Source organism: Atractosteus spatula, chromosome 4, assembly GCF_055471065.1.
Source record: "Atractosteus spatula isolate fAtrSpa1 chromosome 4, fAtrSpa1.hap1, whole genome shotgun sequence".
NCBI lineage: Eukaryota > Metazoa > Chordata > Actinopteri > Semionotiformes > Lepisosteidae > Atractosteus > Atractosteus spatula.
In genome coordinates this window covers 33416500-33435771 of record NC_142709.1, presented here as the reverse complement: position 1 = coordinate 33435771, position 19272 = coordinate 33416500, and the positions used below count along the sequence as shown (strand labels likewise).

At 45.0% G+C, this 19272-nt stretch overlaps 1 protein-coding gene across 1 annotated transcript; it reads left to right on the top strand.

The window, feature by feature from the left end:
- Window positions 1–369: 369 nt before the first annotated feature.
- Window positions 370–18232, top strand: tsga10 (testis specific, 10). The gene is made up of 16 exons (XM_088913779.1): window positions 370–593; window positions 1390–1545; window positions 2471–2644; window positions 3570–3647; window positions 4629–4780; window positions 6025–6140; window positions 7145–7299; window positions 7817–7872; window positions 8340–8508; window positions 9058–9168; window positions 11277–11462; window positions 12647–12814; window positions 13361–13563; window positions 14598–14702; window positions 15640–15786; window positions 16219–18232. Exons 1-16 carry the CDS (start codon window positions 516–518, stop codon window positions 16241–16243), a joined length of 2079 nt encoding a protein of 692 aa, XP_088769905.1. The 5' UTR covers window positions 370–515; the 3' UTR covers window positions 16244–18232.
- The last annotated feature ends 1040 nt before the right edge of the window (window positions 18233–19272 follow it).

Here is a 19272-nt window from a genome sequence, read left to right as displayed (position 1 = left end):
CCTAACAGCCTGACCTGTAAGGCTGTTTTAAACAGTGAACAGTGCTTGCATATGTGTTTCAAGCAAGGTGGCTCAGAAACAGAAATATTCCACGTTCCAATTCTCTCCCTATCTTACACAAATAAACATCAGACAGTTTAAGAAGTTTTAACAACAAGGCCTTCTATAATATGAGCGCTGGGCCCTCTTCAGGCTGTATTTCTTTCAGGAGGCAGCAGGGGCTGTTCTGGAGTAGCAATTTAATTCCTAGGCGAACACCTCCACCTAGTGGGACTTTGTGCAAACTGCACGTCTGAATTGAAGTGTCATTCCATTTGAGTTTTCTTGATATGATCCCTAAGTCTTTTATCTCCTTATCCACAGAAAAAGAGTGGGTTTTGGGTGCAGAATACGGGAGGAAACCTCCCAGGAAGACTGGCAGCCCCTCGCGCCTGGACTCCTTCGTGAAGAGTCCGGAAGAGGACCGCGACTATTTCACGCAGGAAGTGGAGGCCGTGAGGAGGAGGAGGAAGAGGATGCTGAAGAACAGGACCCAGAGCCCGACGAGGAGTACCTCTCGGGGGCGCAGTCCCGCCAGGCTCCCGCCAGTAAAGGTAACAGGACGGAGCAGGGCCTGTTCATAACGTTCCTCTCGTCTCGGGCGTCGTGATTTTGGCAAAAGCAGCCCTTGTCGCCAAACACCTCGTGGACGAAGTGAGTTCTGAGAGCAGTGCGAGGAGATTTTTTTCCCGTTTGTTTCATAACTTTGTCAGGAACTTATCAGTTACTGTTGTTTTTACAAAGTCAATTTTTCTTATACTTTAAAAGACTTTCGGGCAGTTTGGTGACCAGTACAGAGCTGTCTAGTTAACATCTTCCAGTAATGTAACAAGTAATAGGTTTATTCCATGCTGAAAAGAGAAGAAAGAAAACTCAACGTTTCGGCCGCGGAGCCTTCTTCACACCTGAAGAAGTTCCACGGCCGAAACGTTGTGTTTTCTTTCTTCTCTTTTCAGCATGGAATAAACCTATTACTTGTTCCTTTGCAGCCTATGCATGCTGACGCAGCTACCCACCTGAACTTCTTCCAGTAATTATTCCACACATATTAAGCATTAACACCGTAACATTGAATATGTGCTGATAGTTTCCCACTTCAGACTTGGGCTCTTCCAAACTGGCACTGAAAAAGAAGAAAATGATGTTGTGGCTTTTAACAATTATTTTATTTTAAGTCCCTAGATTGACATAAACTGCTTTTGCTTTTGTTTGTTTTTTATGAGCAGCCTGGAGGGGCTGTTTGAGACAGCTGTCATAGCTCTACTGTGTGTAGACCGGGGAACAGCGCTTAGCAGTACAAAATTACACTGAGCGGTTTCAGTATGTGCTGTGTGTGCCCGCCCCCTACAGGGCGGCAGCTATGACTCGGAGCTGATGCGGATCCTGCGGGAGAGAGACGAACTGCAGGCCATGCTGGACAAGTATGAGCGCCACCTGTCCGAAATCCAGGCCAACATCAAGGTCCTGACAGCCGACAGGGACAAGACCAACATGTTGTACCAACAGGTCAGGGGCTGGACCTCTTTGCCACTTCCTTTAGACCCCACTAGCATTGATTGAAAAATCAGGAGGGAAACAATCTCTCTCTAACTATATCTGGGGTATAAGACGGGCTTAAAAAGTTTCAGTTCCACTTGTCCATGTTTAAAAATATACCGTATGAATCCATATAGATCATATCTACAAACCTATACTTTCACATAGTGTTTACATAGCTGAAGTCTCACTGCTTATTGCACATGTACAGTATACATAAGCAAGCAAAGTTATGAACAATTAAGAACGTGAGTTTCATCCTGTTAAGCAGCTGAGTTACATGACCACGTATAGGCAGCAGGAGAAAGCAGAATGGGCACTCGGTTGGTGTGAAGTGAAGAGAGGGGTGAAGTCAAAACCTGCAAATGAATAGAGAGGATTAAAAGGAAAAGAGTCTGTCTTTGAGAGAAGGGGGAAGGTATGATCCTAGTTTCAGGATAATTTTGGTTTCAGATGTCTTTCAGCAACAGGAGTTCCAAAGTCCCTCTGTGAGGAGGCAGACAGAGAGATCAGTATGATCATGACTGCTAGAGGTGAAATGGAAAACCATGGGTATGGAGAGATCTTTGATCCTCACAGCCCTGACATGTTCCCTAAAACGGGCTCCTTCCTGTCTCACCAATGTAAAAAGCTGGGCATTGTGATGCAGTAAATAAGGCTGCTGGAGATACTTGATGTCACCTGGGTGATTTGGAATTGTACAGAGGGCTATTTGATATAAATATAATAGCTATTTAATATTCATACTCGTAATCCATTGCAAGTCCCACCCTATCTAGCAGTTCATTCAAAGATGCATAAAAAAATGACGCCAGCTGGCATTCTGAGTTTCGGTAGTTCTAGAGCCGGAACAGTTTCCCCAGAGTTTTTCTCAGTCCCCGACTGTGCGCATCAGGCTCAGGAGGAGATTGCCCGGCTGCGGAGAGAGGTGATCAAGTCCCCCCGCGCGCCCAGGAGCAGCCTGACGGCACAGAGCATCCTGCGGCGGGTGGAGGCCGAGCGAGACGAGACCGTGGCCGACCTGCGCCGCATGACTAACGAGAGGGACAGCCTGAGGGAGAGGCTCAAGGTACCACTTCCAGGAAGAAGCAAAGGAAGAGTGAAGAGGGCAACAGTGCTGGAGAATATATATTCTCTATATTTACTCTGCTGATGCTTTTAGCTAAAGCCAGTTACGTGTGCACACATTAACACAGCAGGGTGCAGTACTTAGCTTAGGGGTACAACAGCAGCATCTCAGCTTTCCAGTTACAAGTGCAGAGCCCTGACCACCAATGTGGGGTTTGCAGTGAAGCTGGCGTCACACGACATGACTCGACACGACTCAAATTTAACGACTGCAGTTGCTGAATCTCGCTGCCTTTTCTGTCCTAGAGGGTGTCAAATTACACGATTCCCTCACAACTTTTCATCTTTGTTCCAAATCTCGCATTGCGCCACGAAAGTACTGCAAGGCCCGCCTCATGTTGGCAGCCACTTAAGGTGGCGCACAAGAGGAGCACGGCACGAAAGTAAAGAAACGACATGGAGAACAAGCACGTAAACATCTTGAAAAATGTAACACAGGCATTGCTTTCCACAAATAAACATCTTCAAAAATATAATTGTTCTTTATAAATATAGAACAAAATTACAAAAATAAAACAGTTAAAAATATAAAACGCCTTTAAAACAAATATCATAATCAAATTAGTATTACGTTATAACATGTAATATAATGGGCACATTATCTCACAAGTACACGTCTGGCCTACTGCCCAACTCTACGACTTGTGACTCGCTACAAGAAAATCAAACCAGTTTGATTTTATCATAGTGAGTTGCAGAGAGCCTTTGGGGCTGTTTAGCTTACACGGTAAACCACAGACATGAGGGTGATGGAAAGTGTCACACAAACACAAACTTGAATCCTGGATGGTTGTGGTAACATCAGACAATGGGGGGGGTCGGGGGTCTCGCTCCTCATGTTCCCAGTTTTCCCGCTGTTTGTACAGATATCCCAGGAGTCAGCCATTAACGAGAGGGCTCACCTGGAGCAGAGGGTGGAGGACCTGCAGTCAGCCTTCCTCATAGTAAGCATGCCCAGACCCTTCACCTCTGAAACCGTCACAGTGCAGAGGCCGCTGGAAAGCTGGCTGACGAGCCCAGCGAAAGTCAAGGAACTAGCAGTGGAGGATGTGCTGCAGGCATTTTTCATGTTACGTGTGAATTAACATCCTGATGGAAGAGTTATGTCAGGCTAGAGTGGCCATGAAAATAAAGCACTTACGCATCTTGCACACAGGAGTCATGCATAGCAAATCTCCATTCCCTGCCTCATGGTTTTCTCATGCGATTTCATGCCTAATGTTGCTTGTGCATGGTGTCACATTTTCGAGCAGTCTTTTATTTAATTTAATAGTCACTTGTATATCTGCAGAACTCTTTTTCACAAAGCATCACCACTGATAAACGCTAGTGTAGCTCTGGGCATCACTCCAGTTGTCACTCCAAAATCGACAGTTCTGGGGTCTTTTAGTTATGAAACCACTTGAAACACAGTTCTCCCTGGCAATATGTGCATATGTGTAAATCATGTCGAACTGTGTTCTGGCATGCAAATCTTGTAAAACAGACAAGACATGTGAAAGCCCTTCAGTGGTATGTAAATTCCAGGGAGGAAGAGGAAACAGTTAATTTTACACGTGCAAGGAAAGTGCTCAGGTTGATGTTAAAGCATTACAGATTTTCATTTCTGGCCCTGAAGAACTTTTCAGATTCACATAGAATGATCAGCACAACTGTGCTGACATAAAGACCGAAAAGTAAAACATCAATACAGAAGTGTTAAAAGCTAGAGTGAAAACTTTCACACTGCTGTTATTTATTATTAAATCTTCTTCGTGTTCCTTCCCCCACAGAGCTCCTCCATATCTAGTCTCTTCCTCTTTCCAGACCCCAGCCCTTCCAGCCCTGAGATTATCTGAACGCCTGGCAAAGCAGACCTGTATGTGTTGTGTGTGTGTGCTAAGAGCCACAGTACTGGTGCTTACCCTCCTCTGTCCCTGTCGCAGCTGGAGAAGGAACGCGGGGAGCAGAAGACGAGGCAGGCCCTGATGAAGGACACCATGCTGTCTCTGGAAGAGGAGGTCAGGGCCCTGAGCCGCAGGTTAGATGCCACAGAGGAGGAGCTGACCAGGACCAAGACAGAGTGCAGCATGCTGAGGTATGGTGGTACACACGCGTGCACACACATGCGCACATGCGTGCACACACACATAAACGTGCACACACTCGTGCATTAGCCCATGCACACACGCACACACTTTCAACCTTCTGAGTGTGCCTTATGAGTTACCTTATAGGCAGCTGGTAGTCTATAAAGATAATAAAATTGCTATAAAATGCTAAAGATTGCTAACAAATATAAAATCTCTTTGTCAGGAAATTATGTCTGGAGTGGCCAGCTGTGGTACAAGAAGGCATTTTCATTCCAGAGTGTCTGCAAAACATTTTATAACTTCAGTGGCTGGCTAGATGCTTATAAAATTTGCTGCCGGGTACTAGTGTGCATGAAGCCCAGACAGTGTGCTGCTTTTGGAAAATCGAGTGCTATTAACACAGTTGTAAAACAAAGTGGACCTAGCTTTTATTCTTTCTTTGCTTCACAAACGGTTTCTCAGAAATCAAAATCTAGCCATAACATCTCAGAGCATCACCATAAACCATTCCCCAATCTCTTTTCCATTCCTGACATGCAATTTTATACAAATAAAACCCTTGACTCATTGCATTTCAATTAAACTTTAGTGTGCACAGGTGTATTTCACACACCAGGTCGAGTTTTCTTTATAACGATCCAGCTGTATGGTGACCTCTAGTGGCAGTCCTTGGTTATTGCGGTTATTTTGTGGGATACCTTGCCACACTATCTAGTCCTGTCAAACTCGATTCACCTAGCCTCCCCTATTTTCCTCACCCACGTTCTTACTTACATGGTCTAATGATGTAATTAGCTGTAATACTTTTAACCAGGTTCTGGGGGGATTTATAGCTAACCATACCTTTTAATGAAGTGAATGTCTAGTGCAATGAATTGCAAAAGACCTTGAGAAAATCCCTATTATGTCTGATGTGGAAAATAATGTGCTTAGTTGTTTAGCTGACTACACGGGTTAGAACAAAAACCACTCCAGGAAGTAAGTCTGAGACTTCGGATGTAATGAAAAACAGCGTGAGATAGCACAGTCAGCTTTTTATCTTCTTAAAGATGTACTGCTGAGTATCCCAGTTGCCCTGGATAAGAACCTTTATTCCACTATATTACTACTGTAATTATTAATAATAATAATAGGTCAGCTTGCTGACAATGCTACCTGGTGGTCTATGTGTTGTGATACTATGGGGCTCGAAGGCCTAGGCTGAGCCCCACGGTCCCCCAGGTGACACGGCCCTGTGTTTGACTGACAGGGTGTCGAGCAGCCAGGCGGAGAGCTCCCTGAGCGACTGCCAGCGCAAGCTCAGCACGAAGGTCGCCGAGCTGCAGGCCTCCCAGGACAAGCACAAGCAGCTGGACCAGAGGAATGGTGAGTGCTCTTCTCTCCCTCTCTGGGCTCCTGAGGACATTCTTCCTCATGTACGTTTAAGCTGCCATCGCACTTCCACTAGTGCCCTTCCAGAGGACTCACTAGGTTCCAAGAGCACTAGACCTTCAGTAGAGGAACTTAATGAAGCCTATGTAAGCTTGGTATCCCCAGGAAATTGCAATGGAATCAATGGAAAAACTTTATTAAGCCTAGAAGCTCGGCAGTCTAACTGTTTAGGGTAATAAAGGATCTGCGCCTGTGGCTGGACCTGTGGTCGGCAGAGGAATCCAACTCCATTGAGCCCCTGAGCAAGGTCCTTAACCCCAGCAGCTCCAGGGGTGCTGTACAATGGCTGACCCTGCGCTCTGACCCCAAGCTTCTCTCCCTGTCTGTATGTCTGTGTCTTATGGAGAGCAAGCTGGGATATGCGAAAAGACAAATTCCTAATACAAGAAATTGTATATGGCCAATAAAGTGGTCTTATCTTAATACAGTTATTTGTTAAATTGAGTTACAGTCTGCAGTCATGGACAAATGTGTTCACCTGCTCATGTCTTTTCAGGGGGAAGAGCATTTATTCACACTTCTGTGTGAATCACTTAGACAATGAGGATGTATGGTGGTGTGCATGCTCTACATATGAAATAAATTTTTGGCACCTGTTTTGTGTTGCTAAGGTGGGCAAACCCAGCAACAACACGATGCGGTCAAGTCAAGTATGAGTGCAACTGGTCTGCAGCTCCGCTTTCATCAGCTATGCTAACTGCCTGCAGAGTTAGGTTCAGATCCCTCCTGGCTAGCCTGGCCTCCCTATGTCTAGTGATTTAGCTGGAAATTCTTCATATCTTCTCCTACCTTTTTGTGCTGAGTCTGGTGATTTGCACAATTATGGATAAACTGAATCTGCTCTTCCTTGTGAGGACTTTTTCTTGATTAAAGATGTGCTATAATGTCCAGTAGTATTACTGAGGGCTGTTTTTTGTGTGTTTGTATGCCGGGTAAAGACAATTTGCTCAGGGAGATCACCTCTCTGAGGGAAGAGGTCAGCACTCTCCAGGTGACCACAGCTGAGCTGGACAAGAAAAAAGATGTTCTGGAGAGTGAGCTGGATGACAAGATCGAACTCATCTCTGCTCTGAGGGGCCAACTGGAGGAGAAGGTATTAACCAGACTACACTGCTCACACTCAGCTCAGGACTGGAGGAGAGAGTATTCACTAGATCACACTGCTCACAGTCAGCCCAGGACTGCAGGAGAGGGTATTCACTAGACCACACTGCTCACACTCAGCTCAGGACTGGAGGAGAGAGTATTCACTAGACCACACTGCTCACACTCAGCTTAGGACTGGAGGAGAGAGTATTCACTAGACCACACTGCTCACACTCAGCTCAGGACTGAAGGAGAAGGTATTCACTAGACCACACTGCTCACACTCAGCTCAGGTCTGAAGGAGAAGTATTTACTAGAGATGTTAGGTATTTCTAAAAGAAGGGAAGCCTCTGTTCAGGTTTGTAACTGATAGTCAAATGCTGCAGGAAGTGGATTAGGGAAAAGAGGAGCTGTAGTATAATGTTATAGTATCATATAGATTAAATTATTATAGTTTTCTTATTCCCTCTTCTCAGAATAGTCTGGCTTTGTGTAAAAATACATTGTATTTTTTATTTTTTTAGAATAAAAGCCTCCAGAATTTGAAGCTAACCATTGAAGAAGTAGAAGCCACTGCAAGGTAAGGCGTCAGTTTTTATTCTAACATCCTCCATCATAGGGACTATGGTTCTCACCCTTGAGAAAAAGATTTTTTAAACTCCCTATGAAAGTGCTTACACTTAAACTGGGTAGTTTTACATTAAAGATTTTCCAAATGTGTATTTGAATTTCAAGTCCAGATTAGTTTTGTGTTGTGACTGATTGGCAGTAACTAATTACATGGCGATTTCACTAACGCAGTTTACCTGATTGTCCACTTCTGGCCGTTTAAAACCCGCGGGAGTGTGGAACAAGCTTCGCAGCCATATTGTCAAAGCCAACCTTCAGATCAAAGCTACTATAACAACCATTTCAGGGTTGATGGAGAAAGGGGGGAAAATTAAGTGGGAATTAAGAGGATTAAGGATGGCGATGCCCTGGGGCTGGGTCAGGGGGCTGGAGGCGTGTGTGACCCAGGACTGTGTATGTGGGTGTGTTGGCTCCCAGCTCTACGAAGGAGGAGCTGAGCAGCCGGGAGCGAGAGGTCAGCAGCGTGCGCCGACAGCTGGACTCCGTCAGAGAGGAGCTGGGGGCGGCAGGGAAGGCCCGGGAGACTTTGGCCAGGGAGTGTGTCCAGCTCCGAGAGGACCTTTCCAAGGCCAAGCTGGAAAACCAGGTGAGGCAGAGAGATGGTGAAAAACCTGCAAGGAAGGTAGAGCAAGAGCTATTGTCTCCCTTAGAGGATTCAAGACCAGCTGTGAGAGGGCAGTGACTCCAGACAAAATGGAGATTCGTGTCTGGGGCACAATTCCAAGAATGCTATGGACAAAAGTGGGAAGTGCTAACAAGTCAGATGACTGATGTCGTCAGGACATTCCCCCCAGTAGCATTCTGGGGAACATAGCCCAGACATGAATCTTCATTTTGTCTGGAGTCACTGCCCTATTACACCACCCAAGGTGCTGACAACAAACAAGCTGCTTCTCATTACAGCACTGCTGAGCCATTGTGCCATGCATCATTACAGTAGTTTTCTTTCCGTGAAGTCACATAATCTGGGTTGTACATCCCCAGCGGAATGAAGGTCCAGTCCAATCAGGATTTCTGCTGTGACAGAGGGGAATGCCATGATTACATTGTTCTTGTGGGCCGTAAGAACTCTGCAGTCAACACTCTGCTGTAGTCTCAGGCCAGGAGCTCACACAGCTCCTGCTGCTCCCCACAGGCACTGCAGCTGAGGTTGGATGATTATGGACAGGAAATGGAAGACCTCAGGTTGAAGATCCAAGACTACAGCTCCGATGCTACAAGAACACAGACCCTGCTGGAGGCCCAGGTATACAGTGCTGATGGGTTCAATTCAATTCAACTTTATTTCTCATTATACTTACAGGGGTACATATTATGAAAAGTGTTTCTCATTAGTCTCACAGGTGCGGTATATAAATAGAACAGCAGACAAGACAATAGACAAAAATACAATAACAATAACAGTGTAAACAACAGTTAAATTGTAAAAACTGTGCAAATACGCAAACAGAGAAAGTATACAAACAGGAAAAAACAGTGCAAAAGTAATACGGCGAACAGTGCAAAAATAATATGGCGATTAATAAATAGTACAACTAGTACAGTCTGCCATTTACAGCGCTGTTAACAGCCTTGATAGAAAAGATGAGAAAGTGCAAGTCGTGTACAATTTTGAATTATTGGAATAGATGGTTATGCAACTGTTGGCTCCTTTTTTGTGTCAGTATCAACTACAATAAAGACAGGGATTATTAGGCCTATTAAAATCATTAGTGTTCTTGTACGTTCCCAGTTTCATGTCACCATGCCTCAATGACTCTGGACTTGTCTGACATGAAAGCCACTGTTGGGATTGCACAGTGCAAGTGTGTTGGCATATAACAGGATAACACTGCTTACATAATTGAGTCCACACCTTTTCCAAATAAGTCCCAAAACTGGGAATCCAGTGAAGTGATATTAATCGGAAGTAAACAGAAACCTCTGCTAACTCATGAACTGCTTATTCCCAGTGTGCCACTTAATGGCAGTTCTGTGATGGTCAATGATGTTGTGTATCCATTCAAAGCCCTGTATCGGTTCCTGAGTTTAGAATTTGAGTTTGGTGGGTGTCATGTACTGTAGATTCTAGTTTTCTACTTGCCTTCGCTTTTTGGTTTCTCATTTAGAAGTTGAACGGTCCCTCAGTGTTTGAACCTTGTGACAGATTGCAAAGCTGATTTGTTCACTTTCTGCGCACTGGAGGGACTGATGTCCTTCTTGCAAGCAATACGGATGTACAGTAGAGTCGCGCTTATCTGACATTCTGTTTTATCCGACATAGCCAATCACCATAGTGTACAGTATACAGTATACTGTACATGGTGCGTGCGCGTGCATAATATTTTGCCCAATCCGATGCTGCTCTGTCTCTCGTGTGTCACGTACTGCCATTGACGTAGCTTCGCCAGCTGATTGCGCGTTCGTGATGATTATTTTCCTGTTGTACTTTCGAAGCGGCACTAGCTTACGTTGAACAACAAGAGGAGGCGACTGCTACTGATGTCACGTTACTGAGACGCTGGCGAGACCTTGCCGCAAGGAAGAGAAGCACATCTGGGAAACAGATTCCAATCACTCATTTTTTAAAATATCTAACAGTAGTTCTGTATTCTTTTATTTGAGTATTACAGAAGATTAATAAACCAGATTCCATACTTATACTGTGCTTCCATTAATCTATGACTTGTCTACTCAGTTTCCGCATTATCCGAAATTTAAGAAAAGATAAGATCACTTTATTAGCCAAATACAATTTCTTGCATAAGGAATTTGTCTTTCCGCCTACCTCTCCATGAGACATACAGGCAGAGAGAGAGAAGCTTGGGGTCAGAGCACAGGGTCAGCCATTTATAAAGCACCCCTGGAGCAGTTGGGGTTAAGGGTCTTGTTCAGGTGCCCAACGGAGTAGGATTCCTCTTCCGGCCACGGGATTTGAACCGGCAACCTTCCAGCCACAGGCATAGATCCTTAGCCAGAGTGCCACCGTATGCCCATGTGCATTTTCTATTATCCGACATACTATCTCGTTTAGGTTGAATAATTGCGACTCTACTGTACTAGAAATAAGAAGGGTGTTTATAATGGGAATGAACAGGGGTTTCTGGTGAGAGAGTTGGAGGTGATGGGGTCCACCCTGCAGTCCTTGCTTTTCATTATGTCTGCCACCAAGTTATTTTGTCTTCATTCTATTGAATAATTTAGGATTTTGAAGAGCTTAATAGCTTTATTGTGCTTCACTTGTGTGGTGTTTTCACCCTGCGTGACCTTGCTCAGATGGATTTAGTTTCTGAAGCTGTAGCGGAGCCCTGCGCGGCCTCTGTTGTGGGCTGGGCTGAGCTGGGTGAGACCGTGTGCATCTGTGTGCACCGGCAGGAGAAGGAGATCCGCGAGCGGCAGGAGAGCTGCCACCGCGCGACGGCTCAGGCCAAGAGCTGGGAGGACAAGGCCAGGCAAGCAGAGGCCGAGGCCAGCTCCCTGCGCCTGGAGCTGCTGAGCGGGGATTCGGAGAGGCGCCGGCTGAAAGACAAGGCTGAGGCCCTGGAGGGGTCCCTGGAGGAGGTGAGGGCTCTCTGGACATCCGGCCCGTGCTGGGTCGACGAGGCAGGGAAGGCCAAGACTTGCCCAGCTCCGATTCTCCTGAGGAATTCAGGGTCTTCACAGGATGTTCAGAAATGTTCTTAGATATCCCCGTGTCATTTTGTTTGTTCATTTTTAGCATGTGAGGATATAATAGTACTAAATAATAACATTTTCCAAATCAAAGAAAATGACAATTTCAATAAATCATTTGAAAGGAAATTACAGGGTAATACACTGAGAATTCCAGACGTATACATAGGCAATCTTTTCTGGACAGGATTCTATGTGGGGAAACCTGCCTTCTTCTCATGAATTATGAATTCTTTAAATGTTTGGGGGTGATCAGAAATGAAAGGTGGATTTTTCTTTTCAGCACAAAATGAGGTTCTCTGGACATACATTTTCAGTGTTTTATAGACTTGTGTTGTAGTTGTGCTATAAATTATTATTTTTTTAAATTACAGGTCAAAACAAAGTTTCTATTAGGCCCTAACTTGATTAGAAACCAATTGGAATTGGAAGGATATAGAGTGGCAAAGCATTTTTAATATAGCCATGTAGAGCTCAGGCGATTGTCTTTCATGACAGCCTCTGCAGATCCATGTGGGTCTCTGGAATATTGACCCAAATAGTCCGTGAAAGCCATGGACAATAGTGTCCTCTCTATCCCGTCTCTGGGATAAAAAATAGTATCCTTCCACTTTGCAGAGTATTCATGATTAGGCCAGTGAACTTTTTATAATCATCCCTTTGTCAACACATACTGTATATAAAAAGTGGAACTGTTACGGGCACACCTGGACATCGTGAATTAACATTCCACGCCTGACCTGCTATTTAAACCCGTCTCAGTCCACACCTCTATGCTCAGTATTGTACGGTCTCCTGTACAGCTCAACTGCTACTAGCAATCCACCTAGCAATCCACCTAGATGCTAAATCTCTTAGTGACTACCTTGGATACTGACTCCGCCTAGGAATCCTTTACCTTCTCCATTTTCCTAAGGAGACCGACCTTCAGAGGGTTCTCCTTTTAGTCTCGTAATGGGAACAATCCATTTCTTTCTGAATGCGACCTGTGTTCTGTCGTGTTGTACGTACAGAAGAAGTAGGAGCCCGTCTCGTAAGGTGGTGACGAACATGTGTGTGTGTGGGTCCTGCAGGCTCTATCAGCGGAGCGGGCCAGCAGGAGCCAGCTCTCCCAGCTGAACAGGAGCCTCCAGCGCCTGGAGGAGGAGCTGAGGCAGGCCCAGGCCGAGCAGGCCACAGCCGAGTCAGAGCTGGAGTCCACCAGGGACCTCTGCATCAAACTGGATGCCAGCAAAGAGGCTGTGAGTTGACTGAACTGGTGTGAGAAGCTGTAAATGTGATTTTGCTGGTAGTTCTCTTCAGGATACCCGAGATATGTCACAAGTGGTCCAAGGTAAAATGGATTGTTAACTCAAACTTGCACCAGCACACTTACCAGACAAGTGAGAGTTTCCTAAAATGCTGTGAGCAGTTCTAAGTCTATTATAGCAATTGAATTATGCAGTCCTACATTTTTTAAAAGCACCTCAGATGTCCTGTTCAGCAAGTCATGTTGTTTCCTTTTCAAAATGCGTTAAACTTTAAAAATTTTCTTGTTTTGCGGCTGGTACTGTAATATGGTCTGCATTATTTTCTACACGATGGAAATCTTCCTTTCCAAAGAAGGAAGGTACCGCTGTTATTTATGTCAACACAAAAGTCTGTAGCGCAGTGGCCCGAGTGCGGTGTTGGGGTGTGTGAAACTGTCCTGCGGGGTGGAATTCCCCTCGTGGACGCCGCGCTCTGTGGGGCAGTTCTCACTTTGCCCCCGCCCCCGCGCGGCACTCCACTGTCTCCTCTGTGCCCAGGCGCTTCGTGACCTGGAGTCCTACCGCGCAGACGGTGAGCTCCTCAGGCAGCAGCTGGCCAGCGAGAGGCTGTCCATGAAGAACCTGGAGTCGCTGCTGGTGGCGAACCGGGAGAAGGAATTCCAGAGCCAGCTGCACACGCAGGAGAAGCAGACGGAGATCCAGCTGCTCAGGGACAAGCTCTCCCTGGCAGACAGCAGGGCGTAAGCAGCGCGGCCGAGGTCCCCGGGCCCTTCTGTGACCGATGTTGCTAGAAGTGAAGGGATCGGGATCTTAGTAATACCATTGTTCTGTTTTACATGCTAGGAAGAAGGGTGTGGGCTTAGCGTGGTGGCAGCTGTTTAGGGAAATTTCAGAAGTATGCGTGGTGTAGGCAATCTTTTCCGGACACGACTGTGTGGGGAAACGTGCCTTCTTCATAGAGGTCTCAAACTCTTGAAATGTTTGGGAGTGATCAGAAATGAAAGATGGATTGTTCGTTTTACCACAAAATGAGATATTATTTGGGCACACATTTTCAGTGTTGTATAGAGCTGTGCTGTAGCCGTGCTATAAATTTTAATTTGTAAAAATTACAGGTCAAAACAAAGTTCCTGTTAGGCTCTATCTTGATTGGGAACCAGTTGGATTTTGAAAGTCCAAGGTTATAGAGCGACCAAGTATTTATAATGTAGGTGTGGGCTTAGTGTGATGGCAGATGTTGAGGAAAATTTCAGCAGTATACATGGTGTAGGCAATCTTTTCTGGACATGACTCTGTGTGGGGAAACTTGCCTTCTTTCCAGAGGTCTGGCAGATGTTTGAAGCAGAGAGGGAGCAGTGGCTGAAGGTATTGATTTTAAAGTAGGGATGCTTTAGGCAGGGGAGTAAGGCTGCAGTGGGATCAAAGGGATCCTCCTATGGACTTATGGTACCTGTTGCTGAAAGAATAATGGCTCAGAGAGGTTAATCAGTTCTGATCTCTGTATTATAGGAACAAGAGTTTCCCTTTGGAAAATACATGGACAGCCCCTTGAGAGGGAGAGAACCGAATATGATTTTTCTGTTCCTTTAGATTTTTTTATCGAACCAAAACATCTTTATTTGATTTTTTTTTTAAAGATGTACAGCTTTCATCTATTCGTTTCTGTGCCACTCATTCTTCTCTCTGAGTGAACCTCCCACAAAACCTCTTTTGAAGCCTGCTTCTCTCTTTTCTCTTTCTTTACTTGGCTGGGTGTTGTCATCTGCGCAAACAGAGTGACTCAGAGCCGGGAGGTCGCACAGGCCAGGAGCAGAGCCTCACAGCTGGAGGCCGAACTGGAAAAGACGAAACGTCAGCTCTCCACCGAGCGCTTTGAAAGGCAAGCGTGCGTCCTGTTCTCGTGCCTTCCTGCACGCTGCCCCTGCTTGCAAGTGCCTGCCTTCTTCAGGACCGCCTTAGTGGGTGTGACATTCCCCAACAGACCGTGTCTTGCACTGTGTCAGTGCTCTCACTGTGCAGCAGCTAACTGCCAGCAGTTTTACAGCTCTCCTGCTGTCTTTGAAATGCAGTGTGAGAAATTTGACTCACATGGCACAGTGACAGTCTGTCACAAGCACAGCAGCTACTCAGTCTCTTGTTGCCTGATATTCAATTCAATTCAATTCAATTGATATTGCACAGCATGTTGAGATTTCAGCATTTTCAGGCTTGTTTTCATGAGTGCGAACAGCTACATCCATCTGAAGGGACTGAATAGCTGTACAAATGTGATCAGTTTTTCAAGTAAATCAAAAAGGTAACTGGGAGGGAAAAGTATACACAGGGAATGGATGCTACTATAGCTTCAAGTAGTTTTAAGTGGTTGGAATTCAAGCTTCCCTCGAGTTTTAAGGATTTATCTTGTTTTAGGATGATGTGCAAAACAAAAAAAAAGAATTACACTTACTGTGTGCTATTATGTCTTCAGGGGTTGTAGGCAAGCGGTCAGGTAATGAGCACAATTTTGTTTTATTAGTCTGTGAGTGGCATCTCCAGAATTTTCTGTCCATGTGTTTTGAATTTGTCTGGGACTGTTATTCAGTCCATGTGAAGACATGCCCCTATGCAGGTTTTGCACAGTTTGAGTTCTGATAAACCCAAAGGTAAAAGACCTGACAGTGCGGTAAAGCGAGGGAGGGTTTAATTGGCTCTCAGCTTGGTTCAGCACCTTGTTGTCCTATACCGCCGTCAGCATGGCAGCGTGGCCGGGCGCCAGGGGTGCACCTGTGTCCGCGCAGCCGAAGGTGAGTGGGTGTGTCCTCCTGTCGCCCCCCCAGGGAGCGCGCCGTGCAGGAGCTGCGTCGCCAGGGCCTGTCCTCCTCCTCCCCCACCCGGCGCTCGCTCAGCCCCCGAGCCTCCTGGTCCCCCGAGCGCTCCTACCTCTCTCCCCTGGACCGCTCCTCGCTGGACAGGTCGCCGGACAGGTGAGGCCAGACTGGCCCTAGAGTCTCTGCCACTCTTCCGGCAGCCTTGGAGTGGCATGCCTGCTTCAACCAGACCATTTATACAGCCTTCATCTTTTTGTACCCTTACTGTGTCCGCTTATTCCAGCAGTGGTGCCAAATCCCTGGACTAGTTTCGTACGCGGCAGTGTTCCTGTGTGCCAGAGCAGTGTCTGCTTTGTTCCAGATAGATTTCCTCATTACTGAAAGTCACTGGATCGGACTTTTCCATCACTCTTTTAAATTTAGATATTTAAATCATTACTGTCTAGCCTGGGCTGTAGAGCAGCATAAAAACACATTAACCACAGTGAGAAACGGTATTTATCCAGATATGTGAAATCTCATTTGGTCAAGATGCACAAATTAGGCTTTGCTTTGTCTGACCTGAAGATGTATGTGTCTTTTCTTTAGGAGTGTGACATTCAGGGAGTTCTAAGAGTAAACCGCTCCTACCTCACCCTCCACAGACAGCTGGAAACACTCCTCAGTCGTCCTCAGTGGAAGCAACCACCGAATTACTGTGAAGAACTTTTTAGTTCACCATCTCTTTTTCTTGCCCTTTACAAACAGAAATTGACTTGAATCAGAAGCCTAGGATTAGCACATTCACTGGAAATAAATTAGTTTAGATTTAAATTAGAGATTTTGATCATTTTTGTTTTACTTTTAGGTATTTTAGTGAAAAGCATTCTTACTTTGAATCAGATTGTAATCATTGTAATCCAATGTTCATCGTGTCTGCCTTTCTAGCACAGCAGAGGGGCAGAATCAACCACATGGTCCTTTGTGAGAGTGTTGTTCCAAATTCTATACTGTACCTCTCACCAGTTCCTCTTTGTCGGCATGTGGGATGTGTGTGGCAGGTATTTTACCAGTGAATAACTCCAGTTAGGAATCACTAAGCTTGCAGTGACAAGCCCTGTGCCATCTGGGGAAGATAAGGACCAGTGTGTGCACTGCTCCCATCCATGTACCAGGCCCATACAGCATTCGCCATGCTGCGATCTTCACAGCGCTGCTAGCATTCTCTTGCATCTTGCCCACACCACCATACATTCCCAGCACCCAGGTCTCCTGGGTCACAGTTTCCTGCCCATCTCACACCCCAGCCAACCCTGGTGTCTGCCAGTCAAGTGGTTGCCACAATATGAGGAATCCCAGCTACAGACAACAACTGTTGACCACATCTGCTCTGCAGGCCTCAATCTGTGCCCTAGACTGGCAGCTCGTTGGGTCTGGAGCCCAACACATTAATGTGAACTTGGGTCCAGATTGGGTGCCGAGCCAGAATCTCACAAAGCTGGATGTGAAAGTAAGCAAGGAGGAATCACGCTAACAGTTGTATTTTTTACAGATGACTAGGAGTTATGTAAGTAGGGCTGTAAATTGTTGTCCAGCACATTTTGCCCCTCGACCTCTGGGCTCAGAGCAAACAAGTAAATGTTGGCTACTCAGGCTTGGCATTTCGAGGTTCATTACCTATGCTAACTGGAAAAGAGACAGTGGACATCAGGTATTCTGTAATCACTCTACTCACAAATGTAGCCAAGGCCTGAAGGCACCTGCTAACCCACTGGAGCTGCTCATTGATGCTGTGCCAGGACGTTCCTTGCTCTTGCCTCGCCCAGAAAATTCCTGGCTCTGTTGGCACCCTTTACTCCTTCCCCAGCTCTGCCCACAGCTGGTCCACTGAAAAAAGCCCTGATCTTCCATATTAAAGGCATCCTCAGAGCCTTCAAAACCTTTGAGTTTGTTTTAGCAGCATGAAAAATATGCATCCATAGGCAGCTATTCTACCGTACTGCCTGCAATGGAAACTACACTACAGAGACTGACATGAGTAATTATAAAGTATAAGATTGATTCAGTAAATTCTTAATTTTGACAACTTTTTAAAATCTAGTTAAGGGAAGGAACTGAATAATTATTATAGAAATGATGTAGTTGAAATAGGTGTACACGTGCTGTTAATTCACATGCTGTGTACAGATAAAATAGAAATCCATTCATCCATTTTCTATCTGCTTCTTTGAATTCAGGGGGATGCAGAGCCTATCCTGGCAAGCTAAATTAGAGATAAAAAAAAATACTTTTATGAAATGTGGAGTTGTGTTTGAGGCTAAATAATTTTCAAATAAATTTGTAAACTTACATCACTTCGATGAAACGGTATCCACAAAGGATCACAATCTGTCTTTGGTGGACATTTCATGTTAGAATGGACTGGTCTTAATACACATGCCAGTTATTCTATATTCTTTAACAGATGTATTGTTGTGTTGTGTTTGTGAGTTTACAATACCAAGGTGTTACTTTTTTGGACAAATAATTAGAATTTAAACTTTTTTACATTTTTATATACAATGATTAATTATAGATTAAAAGGTAAAATGTGAACATTTAATAAAAAATAATTTTATTATACTCTTATTATGTAAGAACCTTGTGTCTGCGTATTCCTGTAAAGTTAAGCATGTTAAACAGAAACATGGTTGTTAGTTTGTTTCCAGCTCAGGTTCTGTATTTTATTAAAGGGGAACTGCAACCCTATTTTTATATTTCAGGATTAGAAAGAATCCGCATTGATGAGTGCATTTCAGACCACAATAAAAGTCAACTGTACACAGTAACTTGTAAAACCTCCAAATTACATCACAAAATAGATTAAATAATTTTCCAGGTGTGCCCAGCACCAAGTTCTGTGATTCAGAACAAGGCAACAAACCTTCCAGTGACATGAAGCAGCCCTTTTTCATTGTAAACAAGAAATCTTTTGAACACATCTTTAATCCAATAGAAATATTGCTATTGATTTCAAGACAGTTTTGTTGATAAATGGAACTACTTGATAACTCTACATGCAGATCACGTTGTAAAATTTCTGTGGTGAAATGTCTGCTGTACAATCTGTACTTATACGCTCGTACATCCCGTTACATTAGTCATTACAGTGACTAGTGAGCAGGAAGGGCAGCTTCATGTCGCAATTCGTGCAACTCTTGCTCTCGCCCATGGCGATACCAGGGGCTTGCAACAACATGATGACTTACAGTATTTTTGACAGCGCTCACGATTTTGTGCTTACTTAGAAATTTGTAAAATATTTCTATAACATCCATGATTTTTTTTGTAACCAAGATTTAATAACCGGTCTGCATAATTGGGATTGCTGTTCCCCTTTAACTGAGTATCATGCTGACCCTGGCTGCTGGACTGCGGGACAAGCTAGCTGGGTTGTGGCAGCTAAGGACGTGATCATCCACCTGCCTCTCTTAGCCAGCTGCTGCTGCAGAATGAATCACCTGGACGTTTGGAGCACCTGGAGTCAGTTTGCAACCACACCTGTTGCAGCTGCTCCTCAGAATAAATACTCGGACCTGACAGAGCTTGGGGCTCTGTTATTGAGTGTGGAGCCCCTTGCGCATCATGTCTGTGTTTGTTTTCTGTGTAGTGCCTTGCTTGATT

What these genes read in the sequence shown, in the direction of transcription:
- tsga10 (XM_088913779.1), top strand. Translation starts at nt 516, where the DNA reads ATGCTGAAGAACAGGACCCAGAGCCCGACGAGGAGTACCTCTCGGGGG. An exon ending in TGCAGTCAGCCTTCCTCATA is followed by an intron (nt 3,648 to 4,628) that starts GTAAGCATGCCC and finishes TCCCTGTCGCAG; the next exon opens with CTGGAGAAGGAACGCGGGGA. An exon ending in CTGGACAGGTCGCCGGACAG is followed by an intron (nt 15,787 to 16,218) that starts GTGAGGCCAGAC and finishes TCTTTTCTTTAG; the next exon opens with GAGTGTGACATTCAGGGAGT.